Source organism: Tinamus guttatus, unplaced genomic scaffold, assembly GCF_059628265.1.
Source record: "Tinamus guttatus ecotype Peru unplaced genomic scaffold, ASM5962826v1 Tinamus_guttatus_pri_ptg000711l, whole genome shotgun sequence".
Taxonomy (NCBI): domain Eukaryota; kingdom Metazoa; phylum Chordata; class Aves; order Tinamiformes; family Tinamidae; genus Tinamus; species Tinamus guttatus.
Window position 1 is genome coordinate 101,458 of NW_028289245.1, and position 23,358 is coordinate 124,815.

At 39.6% G+C, this 23,358-nt stretch overlaps 2 protein-coding genes across 2 annotated transcripts in view; one reads left to right on the forward strand and one right to left on the reverse strand.

Moving 5' to 3' along the window:
• Positions 1–267: 267 nt before the first annotated feature.
• Positions 268–10,660, reverse strand: LOC104573430 (pentatricopeptide repeat-containing protein 2, mitochondrial). The gene is given in 10 exon segments (XM_010220626.2): positions 268–542; positions 1,303–1,416; positions 2,238–2,287; positions 2,290–2,311; positions 3,201–3,314; positions 6,455–6,546; positions 7,177–7,255; positions 8,264–8,381; positions 9,127–9,256; positions 10,569–10,660. Coding segments are annotated over 10 exon segments (978 nt in total). The 5' UTR covers positions 10,603–10,660; the 3' UTR covers positions 268–317.
• Positions 10,661–12,362: 1,702 nt separating this feature from the next.
• Positions 12,363–23,358, forward strand: part of MRPS27 (mitochondrial ribosomal protein S27) — a 43,959-nt gene continuing 32,963 nt past the window's right edge. Inside the window, exons 1-4 of the mRNA XM_088536975.1 lie at positions 12,363–12,445; positions 13,639–13,716; positions 18,962–19,032; positions 21,372–21,430. Coding sequence (XP_088393101.1) covers positions 12,391–12,445; positions 13,639–13,716; positions 18,962–19,032; positions 21,372–21,430 — 263 coding nt within the window. The 5' untranslated portion in view covers positions 12,363–12,390. The remainder of the gene's footprint in view (positions 12,446–13,638; positions 13,717–18,961; positions 19,033–21,371; positions 21,431–23,358) is intronic.

Genomic DNA, 23,358 nt, shown 5'->3' on the forward strand with positions numbered 1-23,358 from the left:
CCACAAAAGTCAGGTCAGATACATACACCATTTTACTTCACCTAAATCAGGATTTTATTATTCTGAATGTGTTAAGCACTTGAGGAAGAATTCAAGACATTTTGATCATTCCATTTTGAAACAAAAAGAAATGCCTGCCTTCATGACTTATTTTTGGCATGAAAATTTAAACATGGAAGCCATATGATACACATTTAAGCTGCTTGTATGAAACTGTTTTAAGCAATTGCTCAGAGTCAAGAAAGGGAGAAGATGTTTTATCCGAACATGCTTCTAAGTGCTGATAATTAGAGTTCAGTTTATTGTCAAATATTGAACTACTCCAACAACAGAACTGAGTAAAGTGGTTTAGCAGTTCGATAGCCCAGTTGCTTTTGATTTAAAAGCTTTGCACGATTCTTCTTTGAATGAGGAACCTGGAAAAGCATGTCATCCAGCGTGCAAGCAGTTATCCGTCCTGAAGATTGCAGTCTCATATAAACATCTCCTAATCTGGCAGAAAGGACAGGGTTTTCTTCCATCTTTTCCCTGACTGTAGTCAGCTAGGGAAGGGCAAATGACATACTGTTACATGTCAGCAAAGCAAAGGCACTACACTCTAGACAAGCATTCACTCACAAAAAAAAGAGCATGAGGAGGAGAAGCCAGACAAAATAAGATAAAACACTGATGTAAGGTATGTAAGAAGGAGTTTTTAAGCAGCACACATTACACAACATTAGGTGATTTCACACGTGCAGTGGATACAAATTAGAAAGAGTTTATTAGGTTAAAGACTTCCCTGAAGTAGCACAGTCCTGTTTTCAATCCTAGCACAGACCAACACAATTATCTTCCATTTAAATACAAACAACTTAATTACTTCCTGGAAGCTCTTCTCCAGGTCAGCATAATTATTTCTATCATATCATCTAACATACTAAATTTGCAGTTCTGATGAAAGGAAATCTTACTCCAAAATTTCAGTAAATATGCTAGTATTCAGTAGTATTCAGTAAAGTATATATAAAGTATTCAGTAAATATATATAAATACAGGAGCATGAATTCATGTATGACTGTGTAAACACTGTTTTTTTTACAACCTATTATAAAAGGAATGGGTTAAGAGTAATGTTAGTTCTTTTAATGTTAAAAAATTGTCAAACAAATCAACATACAACACAGATACATACAACATCTATTGCAACACAGTTTAACAAACTTGGGCACTAAGTTCTGTAAGTGATCAGCCTGTATCCCTGATCTGTGTGCATCAGGGACACTGTTTTCTATCCAGTTCAGTTCATTATTGTATACTCACCACCTGCTCAGAAAACTCAATTTTTTTCACAAAGGGGGGAGTATCTATTTCCACTACTGCCTCTAATGTCTTTATTACTTCTTCTAATGAACCAGATTTGAGCTTGACAAGAACCTGAAGAATAAAATAAAATCCACACCATGTGAATAATACTTATTAGAAAGGCTTTTTGTGTTTGTTTTTAAGTATTAGAGGAAGACATTATGAAACAAATCAGGAACAAAAACATTTCTAGATGCTGTGTTGATAAACCATTAATCCATTAATGAAGGTAAAGGGAATGACTGATTGCCACTTGTAAAATCATTTCTTTTTTACAGCTGGGACCTGGAAAGAAAGTGCCAGCCTGGAGGCAGACCACTGGAGCTGTATTAACTGCCCTGAAATAGTTTTTTCTCCCCCTCACCCTTCCTTTCCTTCTGTAGTTTATAGAGATCACTTTCAGGATACACACATAGACTTTTTAATCAGGTTGTAGACCATGCAACTAAAGAAATAATTTATGTGCATTCATAGTTAAGCACATACATACTTCAAAGTGTGAAGCAGGCCTGAAGAGAGCAGAACCAAGCAAGACATTTACTGGGAGCTGTGGTTTTTTTTTTTAATCTCTTTCAGCAAGAGAGGAGGAAAAAAGTCATCATGTCATAATTAAAAATTTTCCCAGGCCTATACTCATTATGTAGGACCGGCCTACTTCCCAGCTATACTAAGAATGCAACTTTGGGGTGAGGAGTGGAGAGCAAAAAAGATATTCTTTCAACTCCTAGTGCAACTCAACCAACTTTTGTCGGTTGGCAGACAAAAGTGAGCTCAGCACATTACTCAAATAAGTGTTTGCTGCTAAGAACCCAGCCCTTCTGCTACTTTGCACTTGACTTTTGTCCAGCACAGTACATTTCCCTGTACAACTTATACAAAGCAAGCATACTTACACTAATATTCTTGTATAGTTTGTTTTCCGTTTTCATTATCTGAGATAATAGAATTGGGCTTGTGTCACATCATTCTAGGAAGGAATAAGAAATAAAACATACAGTTACACATGTGCGACACTTTCACAATATGCTCAAGAAAGATGAGTTCTTAGTTGTCTGTGAATCACAAAACAGTCTAAACCTTTAAACCCAGAGACAACACAAAGAGACCATGGAATTAGCAATAAAATTTATAACACCACCACTTCATGCATTTACATCTGTGAATAACATCAGATCACTAGGTCTGACAGTGCCCACAAAGACAACTTCTAGAAAAAAAGCAGAGAGGGTTTGAAATTTTCACCAAGACATATAAGCTAATAAGAAAGAAAACATTAGGATTCCTTAACTGCTGTTCCCCAGCCAATCTTTCACCCTCTACTGCCTTGGACCATTTTTCACAGCATGTTTTAAGCACGAGTTACACAGAAAACCTTACCCTGAAGCTACATGTTGTGGAGAAGGATACATCATCTCAAGCAGCATGGCAATGCATATTACAGCCTTCAAATACTCCTACCTAGATAAAGATTGAGTCAACTACACAAACACTTTAAATTATTATTTTTATGGCATATAAATGAAGCCACCACTAAACACAGCAGCGTCCTGCCAGACTGGATCCATGGGTACCTCTAAACCTGTTGCCTCTCTTCCATTTTAGAAGAATCTGCCACATGACACTGCTGGCAACACAATGTGCCTGTGCATTAGACTCAAAACATAATTAGATTTCAGAATTTCCGTATTCAATTTATGTAGGAGTTACGTACAATACTACTTTCATGGACATAATTATAGCACTTGAAGATATTGAATAGACAATGCATGCACAACAATCTGTTTGCCTTGACTTACTAACATATTGCACACCATGCATAGAGATAAAGAAATAAGCCACAACAAAAAGCACTGTACCTGTTTCAGAGCAAAGGCCACAGCAAAGTAGAATGCTCTCACTGGTAATGTGTCACCTCTTAACTGTGCTTCTTCAAGCAGCTTTGCAGAGATTTTGGAAGACTCCAGGCTGTTCTGTGTAGAAGTTTCAATCCAAGAGGCAGTTATTAATCCTGCAATCCAAAAAGGCTGCAGGCAACTATAGAAGCCTAAGTTCACTGCATCAGAAGCCAATGCACTGCAAGATGAGCAATGCAATTACTTCTACATCTGAACTCAGCCAGCACTTCTTAAGAAATACAACACCCAAAGAGAATATTCAGAGCTACAGAGTTCAGAAGAGGATAAAGATAGCTTCCATTATTTTAATGTAGTAACTATGCCTGGCCCTGTTTCAGCTGCTAAAGGAGATAAAAAGCCTCAGCAGTCTACTAAGAGCAACAGATTTTTGTTTCCCAAGTCAGGAGGAAAGCTGACTTCTCTTTCCTTTATTCTAGTATTTACATTAACTGGTTTATTAGCAGGCAGAAAGTAGAAGAAAAAAATTTCCAAACAAGTATTCCAAAAGTTAGGATTTACATGCACACTTAGCATTATAGGCCTAAAACTACAAACTGTTGTTCTGAAGGACATAACGTCATTATTTTCAATAGGACTCCGCAGTAAAATCCAGTGAGTTCTCACACACTACCTTACAAACCAATTTATAAGAACAAGGCTTTTCATACTGGAAACAAGCAGAGCTGTCTAGACCCCAAGCAAGCTAATACTGGCCAAACTTAAGAACTGTCAGCAGCAAAGTTTCTGAAATAACTGGTGACATTGTTCTGGAGAATAACCTTCATGTTACTTTCTATTATTTGGTGGCAATCTCTGTTGTTACTGCTCAAAGTGTCACTCCTGCAACACACAAGCCTTGTCTTTAGCAACAGGGTGTTTTGTAGGGTACTTAGGGGATACTTTTCTAGTTCACTGCAGAATGGTCTGAAAACTTAGAAATGCTCTGACCACCAAGGGATCAATCCATTACTAACCAATCAATGCACACACGTATAACATATGCATTTTGTTGCCACCAAATGGCATGCTGGCATTTCCTGCACTAAAGGACCATCTGTTTACCTTAGAGGAAAGAAGTGCCTTACAATGATTTAAAACATCACAATAGCTGACCTCAAAAGCAGTCCTGTACAAAGATCAATTCCTCTATCCACCAGGAATAATCCCAGCTTTAAGCCCTGTACATTTTTCAGAGGTGGTCCTTAACAGAGTCATTCAAAAGGAACCAAGAATTAAGTGGCTACAAACTCTGTACTGCTGTTAATGCCAGCTCCATTATTTTCCTGTACCCAGGTAGTGAATGTTGAAGCTATTTTCCTGAGCTTCTTATATGGAATCATTAGCAAAAACATTGAGCTCAGGGGTATCCCCTCCTAGCTTGAGGTTTTAGCATTTACCACTAAGAGCAGAATGAACAGATTAGGTTTTCAAAAGACCTCCTTCTAATCCTCTTTACTGTACAAAGGCTACCCTTTGCAAATTATTCCTTTATTGATAGCGTAAAACAAATTTACTGTGGCTGTTAGAATAACTGGATGGGTTTTTAAAAATCTTTTCCTCTCTATTCTTATCAACTCACTGAAATAATGATGGATCAGATTCTCTGTTGAAAACACACAAGACCAGAAGCAGCAGACAAATGTCTCAAGAATACCTTCCTTTTGCATATGCCATGGATGCTCTCAAACAGCAGGCCATGGAAAGAACTAAGGACTTTAGAGATATGAAGAAATGCTACTGCAGATGGAGTACACCTCAGAGGAGCACAGCTGGGTTCTGTGAAAGCCTTGAACTGAAGGGGCACATAGGGTGGATCAAGGCACTCAAAAGTGCCAAACTTGGCTTGAGCTGACACACAGCAGCAGACACCAGCTTCTAAACTGCTTTCACGACGACATCGAAGTCTTTGTACACTCATAGTTTCTTGCTGAAGGAACCTCCTAAGCAGAGCTGGCAACATTCATGGGCTGATTGTAACCATTGATCCCCAGCTGTTCCTAATAGCAGTTTCCATAGCTGCTGGTCTTAAGCATTCTCCATCTACTGTCCCACGCTCCAAAAACCACAGCCACATGGCTATCCCTATTTCCCCAATCTCCTAAAGGCTGCCTCAATTCATTAGAGCTGAGGATTTCAAAAGTACCATAAAATTATGGGTGGGCTACCATTTCAGGCCCATATGCAGCATCAGTGTCAATTTGATAAGTTTTATCAGTGATATATTTTTCCCCTCAGCTAGCAACTTTCATCTTTAAAGAAAAAACATTTTTCTACTGTTGCAGTTCAAACGGCGCAGCAACCTGGTTCAGGGACAGCATGGCGACCACCCCCAAGCCACTCGGGCCATCAGCTAGTTGACACCAATGTGGTGGACGGCAAATGGCGTTTATTGATGGGTAACAAGGTGTTATATAGCTAGGTTTACAACGTCACATCCGTCTGCTTACACCATAGACTAAACACTATTGGCTATTAGGGGCCCTATCTTTCCGTACAGCACGATATCTTCTGGCCGCCAGACCATAACTATCTGCAACATTCTACTGATTCAAATTTGAAGAACAAGAGAGAAAGAGTTTGCGGATCTCATTTTGCTACAAAGAAAAGTGTTCTAGGAAAAGAGCTGTAGAACCTGCATAGCCTCATTTCTTACTCTGTTGCGTCACTGTCTGATCTAATAACACAGACGAGTTCTAAGGTCAGCCTATCTCTTACTGAAGGCATTCGTTTACGTTTCTTCTCAACACTCATTTGAACAGCTTTGAGCTACTTGTGAAATTTGGGTGCACTTGCAGAAACAGTTCAAGAGTTACTTGGAGAGAGATGAAAAATAAGAGTCATAAGAAAAAGTGAACATATCATGGTGAAAAGAACATATCATGTATGCCTTGTTTAAACCAGCCAGGCAAGATAAACACATTTGCAGCTCAAGCAGAGAATGCAAAAATATGCAGGGGTCCCAGAGAAAGAATGTTTATCATTTAACCAACTATCATATCAAATTTGTCTTAGTGATTATATCTAATACTTTAGATGTTTGTAGATGTTTGCTTTGTGACATTAGCTATACAGAAAGTTATATACCTTCACTATATATGACTTAAATAATGCCTAAAATTTACATTAGATAAGCCATAACAGAAAAATCTATGGAAATTAAGAGAAAGAGAGAGAAGGCATTTCAATCATTTATGTGGCAATATGAAAATATTTACCAGTTTGTAGCATATTGCAAATGCTAGTAGATAGGTTTCTCTGTTAAAAGGTATACCTTGTTTTTTCATTTCTATGAGAACTTCCAGAGCACCTGTCAAAAATGAAGCAGTATTATTTGACAGGTTTAAGGTTGTACCAGTAGTGACTAAAAGGTGCCTTTATGTATACCCCTTGTATTCAGGAAAGGTCAAACTGATTTTTTCTTTTCTTTTTTTTTTTTTTTGCTTATATGTTGCACTAGCCACTCTATGCCCACCAGAGATAAACAACAGAAACCTTCAGCTTGTTTTATAAAGGGAAAATGAGTATTTTTTTCTCTGTTCTGGCAAAAATATTGCTAGAAAAGTCTTACAGAAATTCCTGTTTCAAAATCAAAATAAAACAAGTTTTGAATCAGAAAAACAAAAAACCATGAGAGACAACAAAGAATTTCACTTCAAAGGAAAAGTGCTAGGAAAAAGGAGTCCTCACAATTGTGTAGGGCCACAATTCTGTTCTATGGTGGAGAGGAGGCCACTTAAAGCCTTCCACAATTATTGTACACCAGAGTGCAATTCTGACATCTTTGACATTCACACTTTCTTGGTCCTTTAAAACCAGTCAGCAATATATTTATATATATAAAACACATACACATAAACATATATATATATATATATACACACAAAGACAGGTGAGAAGCATCCTCCTCAAAATGCATCATCTTAAACACAGTACTTACTTTCATAACGGCCCTTTTTAAATAACATTGTCATCAGAATATGGAATGACGTACTCTCTGAGAAAAAACCACGCAAGTTCTGGAAGAGCAAACAAGCCAAGTCAGTTTAAAGAAGGTCACTACAGTGACCGCATGCAGAGATTCGGCAGTTACTGTACGCAGCACTGAGAAGGTTCCCCTACTAGAAATGAACCCCATCTTTACAAGCTCAGTGTATAACTCGCCAGGTTCCCTGAACACCCATCTCGCGTAATTGCTAAAACACCGGTGACTCGGCATGCTGAAAAGCTCACTTTAAACAGAAATTTCAGAGCTTTCCACTATTTCTTTTAAAAGACAGATAATGCCAGTGAGTTCTGCTTCCATTCGCTTAAATGGCATCTAGCAGCTCCAAAACTTAGTAGATACACAGCTTCCAAATCATCACCAACAGGAATTTTTGAACACACAGCACTACTGATAGATAGAAGATTAGATGTTAGACATGATAAATATATATGTATGTATATCTGCATAATAGCACACAACACATATATATGGCATTTTACCAGTTGCAAATAAGTTCAGAAACAAGTCTTTTTTATAGTTTATTCAGGATAAAAATGGCAGGCTGCCAAATGTGTTTAATATTACACTCTCTACAAGGTTCAAAGCATGTTTTGAGTAGAGTAGTACAGTATATCTGTTGGTATAAATAATCCAAGGGACTACAGAAAACTGCCACAGAAAAACTCACAAGTTTTCACTTCTAGGAATGACCTAATGTAACACAATGCAGGTAAACATGCATCAGCTGTGTTCAGGTGATATTTATTCATTACTTCATTGAAATTACATAACAGTTCAATAATAAAAGCATTCTTTCTACCTCCTTTTTTGAGGGTATTTTGATGAGGAACTGTTTCACTTAAGTTTTTTTTTCTTTCTTTTTTTAAAGTCAAACCTGGTAATTACATCTTTAAGTTAATATTTTATAGATATCCTTGTTACTGCAGAGCTGCTTCAAGAATCTGAGCTGACAAATGTAGAATATCACTCAGTCTGAACAAATAACAATGAGATCTTCAAAATATATAGGGGCAGTTACCTGATCTTTGATAAGTTCTACTGCAGGTGTTTCAAGGTCCAGCTCATAACACAGTCTCATAAATAGGGGCCCAAATTTAAAATCACGTAGAGATGTAATTCCATTCTGCTCATGGTACCTATTGGAAAGATTCCATAAAGTTAACTGTATGATATATAAAATTTATCAAAGGAAGCCAGGTCTAAATAGGTAGTCAGATCTGCATGTGTAATGATAGATGCAGCTTCTCTGTAGTAAGTTAATGTTAGCTCAATCAAAACAATATTTTTGATTAAAAGAATAAATGGTAATATGTAATTTCTTCTATTTCCAGTCAGGTAAGCTGCAGCAGATATGCAGTAGAACAGCCTCTACCACCAGAATTCCCAGTCATTTCTTTCCAGTCACAGAGCACAGGAGGTAATGCTCATCTCTCCTCACTAAAATACCTTCACCATTTTCTCTCCTGCACTTTGCTCTACAGAAAAGTAGGGGGCTTTATTTTATAATCCCATTTTCACAGCTTCTGCATTACAACTGCATGAAAGACTTTAATTCAGAAAGCCTCCTACTCTGCCATTGCTGCACCCAGACCATCTTATAATTGTGCAATGTAACATCTTTGAGCTGAGATGTATCCATCTCTAGCACAGTCTCCTGTGGTCCTGCTCTCTCCCATAATCTGACTCTTCAAGTGAAGAGCCTCTGAAGGTTTGAAAATTCACGGTAAGAAAGAAAGAAAACAGACTTATTTTAAAGGATTAACTATGCAGACAGCCAATGAATTAGGACAAATCCTCAGCTGCAGACATAACTCGAGACAATCTGATAAAAGCAAGACATAAAAGAAAACAAAACAACGTTACCTGGATTGATAAAAGTACCTGTAAATAACTTTTCTGGCTAGTTCCACATCAGAAGTAGTCTGACACAAATGCAGTAAAATTTTTAATTCATGTTTGAGAATCAGTCCATTTTTCTTTAGTTTTTCTTTAATACTTTTAAAATATGGATCTGAAAATAAAAGACATTACAGTAAAATATGAATCTGAAAATAAAAGACATTACAGTAGTAGCCTATAGACAATGCTATTTATCTGTATTTTAGGTACCAAGTATGCAACATGAAGAGTCAAAAGTGGAGAAAGACTTTTTTTTTAAAAAAACACAACTAAAAAGGCATAAAGTAGCATGTTTAGTTATTCCCCACAAAGTGGGAATTTCCAGACTAAAATTGCTTATACCACTTGGCAGTCGTATCTCAGTGCTGAATGTTGCTAAATGCAAGTAACAGCCCTCAGCACTGAGATGCACAACTGCCCTGTGACATCTCAGAGAAGAACACACAAGCACTTATAAGTGCATGTTTTTTCATGACGTGTTCAAAGATGCACAGAAATTTAAAAAATATTTGGGATCCAAACCATATTTGTAAAGAATATACGAACAGACTTATTACTTTTTTTTTCCATTTCTAAAATCAATATTTATTATTAAACTTACTTCCTTCTCACCCATCAAATGAGTATAAAAACCATGCACAGAGAGGCAGGTGGTTAATTGTTGTTGTACAACAGGACTAAAATGTGACTCAAAAATTCTTTAATTAACTACATCCTTTCAGACAATTGTCAGAGTGAAAGGTTTTGTATCACTAAAACACCTACAGATAATTAAACAGCTGCAGAAAGTTTTTGCCTGTTTTCTCAGGGCAGATTCAAATTTCCTCAGAGGAGTTCGCATACACTTCAACCCACATGACAAAAATCTCTGTTAGGAAGAAGGTAAAGACCTTGCTTTTCCATCAGGCTAGAAAACCTTAACCTTTTTTCATACTGTGAACATAGACGTTATCTGAAATCAGATGTACAACTGAGAAGTTACATTAGGTGAAAGGAAAAAAAACTAAAAAGAATGAACTAGCTAAATTTACAGAGCAGATTGAGCAGTAAAAACCTTTTCTGGACAGCTAAGTAGCTGCTAGGTTTTGCATTAACTTTCTCTGATGAAGATGTATTTGAAGCAAGACTTACAGAAAACCAGTATTTTTCATTAGACCACCTAACGGATTTGTATGGACACAGGTACCTCAGCTGTAATATAAACAACTTCTATACTTTAAAAAGTCTTCATTTTGCAGTGGAGCGTAAGTATTGTTTCACTCTACAAAGCCTCAGACACTCTGAATATTTTTGCTACAACAAACCTACAAGAGGAAGACATAGATTGCTTTAAATTAAGTCTATTCTGCATCATATTTTGATAGTTCTATCTGCTTGTTTCCCAGAACTCACACCAGTATTGAGTAATGATCATCAAATAATACCTTTGTTGCCCTGAACTTCATTTCTAATAGCCATTTTTGTCTGCTGAAATTCTTGTAGCTTGATATCATCTTCTGTTAGCAGATATCGCTTTCCTACCAGGAGAAACAAAAATAAATGTTACATTTTGTATCATACTGTGTACTTTAACAGCACCGAACTTTGCACCTATTGGTGTTACTTACTGGGCTAGACCTCTGGCAGCACTACATCTAAAACAATGGCAGGGATTACAGTTGCTAATATCACTGACAAAAGATACAAGCATTGCATTGTAACTTTTGTAGTATTTATACAAAAAAGCTGCATATCTTTTCCACATGTGCAGAACACAAATTGGAGATGGTATAAGTCTCACACTTAGTCAAAATATGAGATGAGTCCACACAGAAATAAGATTTTTCTTTTCATCTCACAGGGATTTTTCTAATCTCTTCACTCACTAGAATTCACAGCTTCCTCTCCTCATGGCTGTTGCTCCCATTACCGCATTATTTTGAGAACTCCCAAGCTAATGAGGAAACTTGGGGGAAAAAAGGAAAGAATTATTTGGGTGGCTGAAGCTCTTAGGAAAGACTGCGAAGTCCTGGTGCTGTACAGCTGCCAGAATGGAGATAGACATGAAACCTATAATCTCAAAAATAACTTTGGATGCCAACAAAAGGCATCATGCAAACACCATGTGATAAAACCTTGCTGCCACACACAGCTCTTCAGTAGTAGAGGAGCTAGTAATTGCAATCAGTGATTTTGCAACAGAGAGTAACAAAGTTTACACTGCCAAAATCAACATCTGGTAAAAGAATGATTCCAGTTGTGGATGGACAAGGAAGAACAAGGATCAATCCAAGTTAGGTCATTTAGTCTTCTGTACTTCTCTAGCTATAAGTAGCAGGCCACATAAATAACACTGCTTGTTTACTACCTCAGCCAGGCACACTAGCAATACACTCTTTATGATCAGGAAGGAAAATAATGATGCCCACCACAGCACCCATACTCATGAAATCTAACAGGAACAACTCCAGCTCAGCTCTGATGGCAAACAGACATATTCACTTATCTGGCACGAGGTTAACTGGGTTACCCGGCTGCCTACACCGCGCAGGCCTGGCCAGCAGGTCTAGCACTGAACAACCACCCTGGTTCGGCCTCTCTCAAGCCAGCACTGGGGTCACGCTGATGTTTGGGATTGCACGCACCCATCTCAAACAGAGCAGAGCTTTCCCCTGCTGCGTTCAGGTCTGTGAACGCTACCATTTCCCCAGCTTTAAGGCAAAATAAGAGGAACTTTCTGCCCAAGGCCCCTTTCCTTCCGCGGTTCCTGCCGCTCTTGGGAAGAGGGGGCGCTTCGATCTGCAAAAGCGGCAGGTGAAATTGTGCGGGACGAAAACGCAGCCAAAATATATATATATATATATATCGAAGCCAGGAGCCGCACGGAGAACTGCAGTAACTCACACATGACCGGAGCAGGCAGAGCCACGGCCGGGCCGCCCCCTCGCGGCAGGGGACCCTTCCCCGCCGCCCGGCTCCGCCCGCCCCGCCGCAGCGCCGCTCGCCGGGAGCTGTAGTCCCCGCGCACCCGCCGCCAGCCCCGGCCCGGCGCCCGCCCCGCCGCCGCTCTGGGCGCGCTACCTGCGGGCGCGCAGCTCCAGCAGCCCGGGGCCGCCGGGCGCAGCGCCGAGCGCCGCAGCGCCGAGCGCGCCGCGCACCGGGAGCCCCCCGCCAGCACCGCCGCCATCTTACGCGCCGGGGCCGCCCCCGGCCCGCCCCGGCCCGGCCCCCGCCCCGGCGCGGCCCTGCCTCTCGGCGCTCGCCGCCATGGCCGCGTTCGCGCTGCGCCGCGGCGCGCTGTGCGGCGGGAGGGCCGCGGCAGGTCGGTGGCCTGTGGCGGGGCTAGCGGGGCGCGCGGCGGCGGCGGCGGCGGCGGGGGTGCGCGCGGCGGCGGGAGCGGGCCGCGCGCGGAGGCGCGGGCAGGCCGCGCGCGTGTGCGTGGTGCAGGGGCGCCTTCCGCATGGCGGGCGGCGAGCCGCGCGGCGCTGGCGGGGCTGGCAGCGGGCGGCCCTGCGCGCTGCGAAAGGTGCCTTAGCAGCAGCCACCTCGCGAGTGTCGCCGTGTGCCCGGAGCGACCTGCACGGAGGTGCAGCCGCCTTCCTCTCACCTACCTGCCTGCACTGCACAAAGCAGCTTTTCAGGTGCCCATGCTTTCCAGTGCCATCCTTGGCTGTGAAGGAACACACACACACACAAAACCCTTTATCTTAAAAAAAAAAACTTCTATACACATCACTTGATAGCATAAAGAAAATTGTCTTCAAAAAAGCCCGCCTTTTCTGTTTTTTGAGTGGTAAAGCTATTGTATAATAGCTTTATATATATATAAAAGCTATGTATATATATAGCTATATAGTCCGACTCATGACTGTGGGACTCCAAGGACCAGGTCTTTTTGGGAAAAAATACTGCAAAGATGTTCAGAAGCTGGCCATCTGTACATGTCAGAAGAGTGGTAGAGGAAAGGAAGATAATTATTCTGCTTTCAACAGTAGCAAAGCGTTACGGGCAGTAGGTGGATTTTCAGCTGATGGTTTTAAGGTAATTGCTAAGAATTCTAGATAGCATAGTAATTACCATAGTAATGTTTATTTTTAAAATGCTTCACATTTCTTAATTTTTGCAAACTCCAGTTCCTCCTTCAACAAATTTTACTCTGATGCTCATGTGCCGTCTAGACCTCATTGTGTTAGTGATGCACAAGGGTTTTATGCTTATGCTTTTTTGTCTGTGTTTTGCTGAATATGAGCATTTGGCAAAATGGGTCCATATGAGAAAAAAAAAGTTATTCTGTATTGTTATTTGGTTTTTTTTCCATTTGTGGGAAACATGTCTCTTGCTGAAAGAAAAAACGACTGGGGAAAACTTTTTGCTGTATTCAAAATGAAAAGGTAGTGGCTTGTCCTAGTATAGGGAGTACAGACTGTTACAGTAGCTTCTTCTAAGAACTGTACCGTAAAGGCAATTTAAGGCATCTACCTCAATAAATATGACAGATTGCTTTTTTTCCTTTAGGTAGAAGATCTCTTCTTTCTGCGGCATATGTGGACAGCTCAAAATGGGAAAACAGGAAAAAAGAAGAGCATAGCCTGGGTGAGAAGAATTTCTTTCTTTTTTTAACTCCATTTGATTAATTAATTGTAAAATCATTTTGCACTAGCTCATGATCCATGAATGCACATAAGAGTGCCTTGGAGTAAAATGCTCCTGAGATTCTGTTTCAAAATCTGTCTTGTATGTTAAAAATCTGTCTTTTGTGTGCAAACCTATATGCAGAAACAAGTCAGAATTTGCCCACCTAATTATTGTTTGTTTTCCACTGGTGATTTTTTTGTTGTCACAAAGTCTGTGACTTTAATGATTGTCATATTTTGGGGTTTGGAAATTAGAAAACTGTATTCTGTGTTAAAATTTTAAAAGGTTTAATTTATAATTGTAATGCAGTGTAAAAAACAACCTGTTACACAAGCATTATAGGTCATTACTGTTTAAGAAGGGTGTTTTAAAATAACATTTTCTTCACAGTTGTGTAGGAGGAAATTTTGAAATTTTATGTTCTTTGTGAGAAAAAATATTTCTGATAAGTTTTACTTTAAAGTATGCTATTGAAATCCCTCTTGGGAATTTCATAGGTAAACTCTTCTTTGACTTGACTACAGGGCAAATGACACTCTGCCATCTTTGTGGTGAATATATTGCACGGAAAGCATTCTGGCAAAGTGTTTCTAGGCTAAAGATATAAGTATGTTATTTGATACCGTGGGTGAAACTATCCTAGAGAATTTCTTAATACATAGTCTTTATCTCCCATTTTTCATTCCTGAGTTTTCTATATCCTTGAATGATATTTGTTAATTATAACGCAGGTTATGGGGCTGCAAAAAGAATTAACAAGTGGAATTCAAGGGCTTTTGTCAGGCAGGAAGATAATGATCAGGATTTTGTCTTCAGCGCTATATGCATCAGTTTATTTTTGTTACTTGGCCATGTGCTGACAGATTGGTACTGTCAACATATTTTACTCTACATAAGCCAAAACCATCTTATGGCTGTAGCCTGGATACTTCAGAGATTGTCCTACCTTGTAATGCTTTACTGCCAATGGGATTGCTCACCTCTGTGAAAGCATATTTTGGGCAGGAGTCATGGACATTAGTGACCTGGGATATATTTGAATCAGTCACCTCCAGATGAAAAATGATTCCTATTTCGACCAACTTCCTAGGGAACAGAAATCCATTGTAAAGAAAGAGAGTGTTGTGCAAGCACTCGTACAGTCAATGCCTGGCTTCCGCCCGGCTTGCCAAGACCCTTTGCGACTTTTTGGCTCGCAAAGTTTTAGCTGCTGCTCTGCTAAAGACCTTGGTCCAAAGCAGATGCCTGCCGCATGCTCTCTGAGGAACTACTTTGCATTTTCATTTTGTGTTCACAAAAAAGAAAACAAGTTAACACAGTGTCAGCTGCATTAGCATTTTCAAAGACGAGGCAGCACCATGGACATCTGCTCTGTAGCTGTCACTTGTATGTTTGCACATACAATCCTGTGGATAGTAACTGGTGACTGTGGCTAGAGTGAATTTCTTCTACTCTTTGTGTATTTCAAACACTGTTTCAGAAATGTTATGAGAATGTATCTGCAGAAAAAAAAAATGTTTTGATTTAGATTCCATGGCATTTCTCTGCTGCAATACTGTGGTGCAGTCCTGAACTCATTTACCATGTCCATATAAGACACTGTTTATTCTTCTCTATGAGAATAAGTGCATATGATTGCAGTCTCAGTTTAGCATGAGTGGCTTAGGAAACCTCAGTGCTGAAAAGGATATGGGAAAGAACACATGTTTTGTGTACAGAAGCATACTTGCTCAGAAAGGAAATGGCTGAAAATGCCATAATTTGCTTTTTGTAAACTACTGATGGGTAGGAAGATAGTCTAGTAGTAATTTGGATTCCAGTTATGAAAAATTAGATATTAAGGAAACAGGAGGCATGGCTGGATTAGATTCTCCAGTGTTGCAGTTGGTTTGCTGCTAACAAGAATAAAATGAAGTGGCAGTAAGTGTCTTAATAACAAGCAGGGAGATTATCAAAATCCAAGGTGATAGCAAGAAACAGGTGAAATGGCAAACATCCTTTTGGTTAGAAAAGCTTGTACCAGCAGTGTCTCTTCGGCTGTCTGGGAGGAACACCAGGTGGCAGTGCTGCCTTTGCAGACTTGAGGAATTTCCAGTCACGCATTCTTCCATACAAAGCTGTAGGTCCTTCCAGAAGCTACTAGGGATATGGGTATTGTGAGAAATATGCAACATAAATTCGTAAGGCACAGGGTTCTTGTAAGCTTTCCTTTACATTTTTCTTGTGCCTATGAAATAAATCAAGGCTTTTATGAAAGCTAAATGTTTCCTTAAAAAAAAAAAAACACATAAAATCCTAGATGCTGCTCTAAAGACTGATAAGTCACACCCAAAAGTGACCTCTGCTCAGACTTACAGTTTGTTAGTTTGTTTACATCCATGAGGCCCTGCAAGATGCAAAAATATTTTTTTTTTGTGGAAGAATGAAAATTTTGTGAAAGTTAATTTTGCATGCAACACATATCTATTAGAATGTATACAGGATTTTACTTTAGCCATAATAGTGCTTGTTTTCCATACTAATATTAGCAATCAAGTTTTACTTCTAACAGTGCTAAAAGATTCAAGCATTTGCACTCTTGCATTCTAGTATTTCTATCAGGATGTTTTTAGTTGAGAGAAAAGTAATAATATGGATTATTGAACAGCTATTTACAGAATAATCTTGGTTCACAGAAGGTAGCTGAATTATTTCAAATCCTGAATCTGAGAAAAACAAAACCAATCTATTCTTTGAAGAAAGCAAACCAGGAAGGGATTACCCACTGCAAATTATTCATATTTAGAAACTCCAGCAGAAACTGCAATTTGTCAACAAACCTTAATTTCCAATTATCTGGATTTGTCTTTTATTCTTTAAGGCTTAAGCAACTTTCATTTTATTGTGATTCTTAGGACAGAGCTGATGGATAAGTGCTCATGTTACTTTTCATGCTATAGTTTTGATAGAGAGTTCCAGCTTTTCAGACAGCACAAAAGGTCAATCATTAAAATTCTGTGTGAGCGCCCCTGGAGGAAGCCCCAGCAGTTCTGGGATCCTATGTTCTCGGCATTGTATTCGTTTGGTTTATATATTTTGCTTCTGTCTGTCACGGTTTTCTGAGGTGGGCTCTTCAGCTTCGTGAGTGCCTAGACAAAAGAAATTCTAGGTTCAGGGCCTGAGAGTGACCCGCCATGGTCTGAAGTATCTGCTTCTGGTTCCCAGAGGGAGTTGAATGGCAACTTGGTGAATTTGAACAAATTGTTATATAGTAGGTAGATGTGATCTCAATCTACGCAGTTGTTCATCTCAGAGTGACATTGCCATGCTATCAAAAAAGCAGATTACTATGTAAGTACTTATTTTTTTTAGCTATCTCTGAGTGAGAAGAAGCTGAGTTTTGGCTTACTATGTTTATGCAAATATCTAACCTTTCTTTCATTCTTGTCAACTTGACTTGGTTGCAAGACTTGTTCTCTCCAGCTAGTAGTACGTCTGGCTGTGTCTTGTGTGGCGTGGAACCATGCTCCACCATGATCATCATGAGTGGTGGAGAGAAGGGCAATATAAGGATATTCCCACTGACAATCCTTTATCATTAAAAGAGCTGTCTGTTCTGTGTTACAGTGATTATGCGGTACTGGATGGCCTTGGTGGCCACCTCATCTCAGCATCCTGCTTTGTTTTCATCAAACTTCCCTGGTGTCCTTGCCCCAGATCTCATTTCCCTTTCGTGATCATGCAATGTTGTCTGCCTTCCCTCAGCCAGAGATAACTTGCGAGTGTCAGGAATGTTTTCTTTCGTGTTTTGAAAAGCACCCCAAATGCTTCGGGAAGATTCCATATAAATACAAAATACAGATATGCAGCAGACAGCAACATTTGTCTAGGATTTTAACAGTTAACTGCAAGCCCAAGACGCCAACATTTTACTGCAGCAACAAGCTTTGCATGAGTATTGTAATTTGAGAAAGCACCTCTAAGATCACAATAGCACTGAGTGTCGTTTTTACTGTTAAAGCTGCATGTATTTCTTACTATTCAGCAGTGGTCTTGGATTGTTTTAACATGATGGATAGGGATGCTACTTTTCAAATGATGGATGGTGGTATCATTCGTTGTGCAGACAGCGCGTTCGCAGCCCGCAGCCCTCAGAGACGCTGCCTCCTGATTGCGCATCCATGCCGGTTTTGCCGGAGCGCAAGAGCTGCTCGATCGTGATGGGGTGATGCAAACTGCGCCCACCTCGTGTTTCACTGAGGTGACCGTTGTGACCTTTGAGGAAAACGAATTGCAAAGCTCGCCAGCCCAGCAGTTCTAGCACCGCCAATAGGGCTCGTCCAGAGGTGTAAAAGGAGGCTGGGTATTCCTGCGTCAAAAGCAGCTGGAGTCTCCATAAGCGCAGGGCAAAGGGAGGTGCTAGGGATGCAAGGAGAATGCTTAGGGTCCCTACTGCTGGAGGTGTAGGGTTTGAGGGATGGCTCTAAATATTACAGCTGGAGTGCCATGAGCGTGCGCCTCTGCAGCGAGGCACACAGCTGACACGAAGCTTACAGCCAGCAGCTTATTCTCCCTGGGCATCATCATCTTCCAGGAAGAATGCAAACATAAAACTCCAAATTGTATTCATCAAATTCAATATTTGACTACTTGTCTAATGGTCAAAGTCTTGAAGTTCCTGCAAACTGGTCAAATTGCTATTCTTACGTGACTACTGGAACATAAAGCAATGAATTTAATAAGATACTAGGCCAGTGCCCAGTTTGGTTAACTGGATTTCCTTTGGATTGCTGTTTGTGCCTGCAAGGTTTATCAGAACATACTGCTTGTTTCTGTTTATTTTTTATTTTACCATGAAATGAAGAAAACCAACCCAAAAGCACTGTCTAGCAATTGCTAAGCTTGAAAGGAAGTGTGAATTTTCAACATAACTACTCTGTTTTTTTTAGCTGTAGTATGTTGAAAGATCTCTCCATGTCTTATTTTCTTCAAATATCCTTCAAATATTTGACAAATAACAAAACAGTAACTGATAGTATTGTTTTCATACAATTTCTGAATGAGGACTACCAAAGATGTTATTAGGGAACCCCACATTAAACTTCATGGATACAGTGTCTATTCTAAGCTATATGATAGCTCGGTAGATTTTCCGATAATCTCAGCTAATTAAACATTCTTCTTTTTTTTCTTTTTTTTTTTTTTTTTCTCCTGTTTCCTGCAGCTGAATTGGCCACCTTAATGGACAGGACCTATGAGAGAAAGCTGCCTGTCAGCTCTTTGACAATATCCCGGGTAAGGAATACATTCCAGTCATAAAGTGATAGGAATGACAATAGAATGGTTATGAAAGAGAGCTCAGAGGGGATAAATGATATCACCTCTGCTGGGTGTCGTAAATGTCTTGTTATACTGTTAAATTGCTGTGTAAAATTGTTTTATAGTTACTTTGTGCTCATTAGTTAGTAACTGGGCTGTAGGCTCTTCAAAAAGGAAATAGGTTATTCTTCCATTCAGAGTGTTCAGCAAAGTGGAGCCTCACTGTGTTACTAGGCTATGTATTTTCATAATATATGTTCCCTGCTTTCTTGTGGTTTCTGTCTTTGTCAGTAAGAGCTTTGACACCCTGTGCCCTCAGGCACTTCATAGGAACCCAGCCTGCAAAGGGAATGCAGTGAATTAGCACACTGCCTGTCTGTGCACATCTGCCGGTGCTTCCTTGCTCCTTTGGGAATAAGGCAGAGGTGACTACATTTTGCATCTGCAGTTTTCTCTCCTCACCTTAGCAGACTTTGCAGGACAAATGCCGACATTGGTTACTCTTACTGGAATTAGTAACCAGAGCCATCCTTTAGATAGTAAACTATCCAAACTGCCTGGGAAGTGAAGGCAGAGATACAAGATGTGCTTTGAAATTCTCTATGTAATTTTTGTTGTTGTTGGTTTTGTTTTTACTGAGAAAGCAGAATAAACATGACATTTTTCAAATGAAATTTAAATTATCCCCAAAAGCCAAATCGCCACCCTTGCACCTTAGTGGCAATTACAGTACTTGGTACCAGTAACTGCAGTACTCTGCAGAATTGCAGAATATTTTGTACCGTAACCAAACATTGTTGATCATTTCTTCTGAGCTACTGTCCACAGAGGAAATGGATTTTCCTCTTGCCTTTTCCTCTTCCCTTTTGTTATTTATTCAGTTTTATTCCTTTTCTTCTTCACAGTCCTGTGCTAGGCTAATGTTGTTTTATGGGTAGGTAGCTTTTCCGGACATACAAATAGCCCAATACCAGACACATCCCAATACCTGTAGCTCACAGATAAGATTTTCGTTTTCTAAAATACCAGTAAAGCTCCCGGGCATGCTGTTGCCATGCTCAAAGATGAGATCTAGACATAGACAGTGTGTGAGGAGAATGCAGAATCCGGAGAGCAAATCATCTGGAACGACTTTTTTATCTTCCTCTTAGGATAAAGAGAAACACTGATCTCGAGATCCTGCAGTTTATGTATTCCGAGCTAAAGGCATTTTATAGGGGGTGCTGTTAAGTGTTGTAGCAGCTTTATGCTCATGTGAGTTAAATCTACAGGAAAACAGATTTCATTGTTAGCATAAGACAAAGTCTTGTTGAAATTTTTGCTTTAATTTAAACATTTGGTAGCACTGAAAATTGTGTAACATTGCCTGGTGTAGATGAGGTTTTAAAGAGAGGAAAGTTGCACTGTGGAGACTACATTCTTTTTATATATATACTGTTATTTATTTGTGGTCTGAGAGATTCTAGGAAAGACTGAGACTAGTGAAATACGAAATGCAAGATATTATTGCCCCTGTGTACTCAGAATAGGCAAGACAGAAAAATGGTACTGGATTATAGGGACATCATTCTCAGATGGTTTCCATGTTTGCAAGATATGGACTGTTGCCGGCCGCTGTCTCCGGTCTCAGCTCGTGGCTGTATCCGGGCTCCGGTCAACGTGGAGTGTGTTCCGCCTGTTGCCAGCCGCTGCCTCCGGTCTCGGCTCGTGGCCATCTCCGGGCCCGGCAACGAAACGTGTACACCTGGAGGTCGGTCCTCCGGGGACGTCCCCAGCCCGCGAGGGGACAAACCACGTAACACCAATATGGTTGAAGTGGGATGCCGTTTATTGCTTGTTGCTTACTACAGTTATACTCTTTTCAAATGCGGAAGCTGACGTAATAAGTGCTTAATATGGAATGCAACTGCAGCCTTTCTATTTATGGTTAAAATTGTCCTTATCACTACTTCTCCCTAGACTTTCCGTCACATCGCGAAATCTTCCGAACACCGGACCCTTCCTCTTAGCCTAAGTTTGGTCAAGCTAGGCCGCTGTCTTGACTCTTTCCTTAAGCCGTGAGGCCAGCCTAAGCCTGATCTGGCTTCTCAAACTGGTCTCATCCACAATGGAGCTTTTCCAGGTCATTTTTAAAAGATTTTACTTTTAGCAATGCTAGAGAAACCTGACTAGTAGTAAACAGAGATTGGAAGACCTCTGTTACTATCCAAGCACTTAAATATGCAATACAAATGTACTCCATTTACTCAAGTGCCATTTTATTCTAATATGCTTTGTGAGTGTTCCTGCTGAAGCCTATACTTTTTGTTTTTCAGTTTGTTGACAACATTTCTTCACGAGAGGAAGTGGATCAAGCTGAATATTACCTTTACAAGTAAGTGTCTTTTCTCCAGATGTGAACTTGGAGACATACAAGTAAATATCACAAAGCCTTGATATTTTAAGGCTCTAACTCTTTCCTATGCTGGCTTAGATTTCTGTGTTTCAAAACAGATGCGTCTGCTTGTCTTGTAACTCAGTGCTGAGGGTCTTTTGAAAACTGCTTTTGTTTAAGCTGCCCTCTTTGCTGACCTCTGGCATTGTCAGCAGAACAGCTCATACAGCTACCATAGATGACTTAAATAAGGGATGCTGAAATCATAAGGAACTTTGTCTAGTCGCAATTTTTCCTTCTGTCGCTTTTTTTGTGTTTGTGTGTGTAAGTGTAGTACTCAGAGAAGCTTTGAAGTTTGTTTCCTCAAAATGAGAGGAGCCGGGTTGCTGTGGTAATGATCAAGTCAGCAAGATTTAAGAAAGTGTAGTTGTTTATCCACAAAGAACTTTATGTGTTCCAGATACGCTGTGTAGTCCCCCTTATGCAAGGATTTGGGTTTTTTTTTGCAATTCTTTTTATGATTATTGAAGTATGTTTGGTACCTTTTCTGCTAGCATCAAATTGAGTGCTTACTTGTGTCAGGTCAAAACATTTCAGTATTGACTCTGAGAAGGCAGTAAATCTTGCTGATCACTAAAATAAATTGCCACTTTATGAGTGGTTACATATGCATTTTGAAAGCTGGGTTTCCTGATGAAGAAAGTTACTGATCTTTTCCGAGTTAATGAGAAAACATTTACTTTCAAATAATGTCAGGATGTTATTTATAAATAATAATTATTGTTATTTTAGCAAAGATATTTACCATCTCTAAGTATATGTATAGATGTATGTGCACAACTACATTAGATTTGAGATCTCTGATTATGAACTTCTGGTACTAGCAGGGAAGTATCTGAACTGCAATAAACCCTGTTTGCTAGTACTCAACAGTATCTTAAAATCAAATATAAAAGGAGGAGGAAGACTCTCTCACAGAATGTGGAAACTTTTATTCCCTCTGATCAAGGTATCATTAATGATATCAGACAAAATCTATGGACACCCTGTCATCACTCTCTTTGGCTTGTTTTAAAGGTGTTCTGCTGATACCTTCTGTTAACATATTTGAATATTCTAATATAGTTTGTGCTCCGCAGACTACAGTTCATGTTGGTCAAGTTGAGCTCTATAGGATAAGGGATCTTTTAGTGCCTAGAGATCAAGGGGAAGGTAGTTTAATTGATCAGTCTCAAAATGGTGTAGATGAAAAACAGATAGTGAGCTGTTCATATCTGGTGTATCTTATGGGCTTTTTCTTCCCTCTTGAAAGCAAGAAGTCCAGAGTGAATGACCAAAAAAAAAAAAAACCCCACACAGCAAAACTACTTTAATAAAAAGGAAAGAATAGGTAGAATAGGAATCCTAGCATATAAATAATTTTCCCACTGTTCATCTGTGTTTAGTTAAAATATGAATTTATTCATAAGGCCACATTCTAAGGAGAGATTGGCAGTTCAAAAATAATTACAGCTATTTACCACTTCTCTAACAAATAAGCGTATTCTTGTGGCTGGTGAGATGATGGTTATGTGCACATTAAATATAAGTCATTGATGCATATTTTAATAGATAGGGAGGAGAAAATAGAAACATACTGATGTGCAATGTGGCTTGTCAGACAGGCATCAGTCAGAGGTTTTTCTTGTAAGTGTTGCTATGATGCTGCTTGTTTTGCACGTTGCAAAATGTTTAGTCTTTTGGTGATATTAACATTAGTTCTCTAGGAGACTTCATTCCATTGTCATCCATGAAACTACTTGTTCTCAAAATGCATTAATATGCAGGTAATGAAACAGTGCAGAAAGGTCTGCAATTCATGTGAAAATGTAAAAATCCCAATTATAACATCAGTTTCCCTTTCAAATGAAAATAAGCGTGTGAGCTTC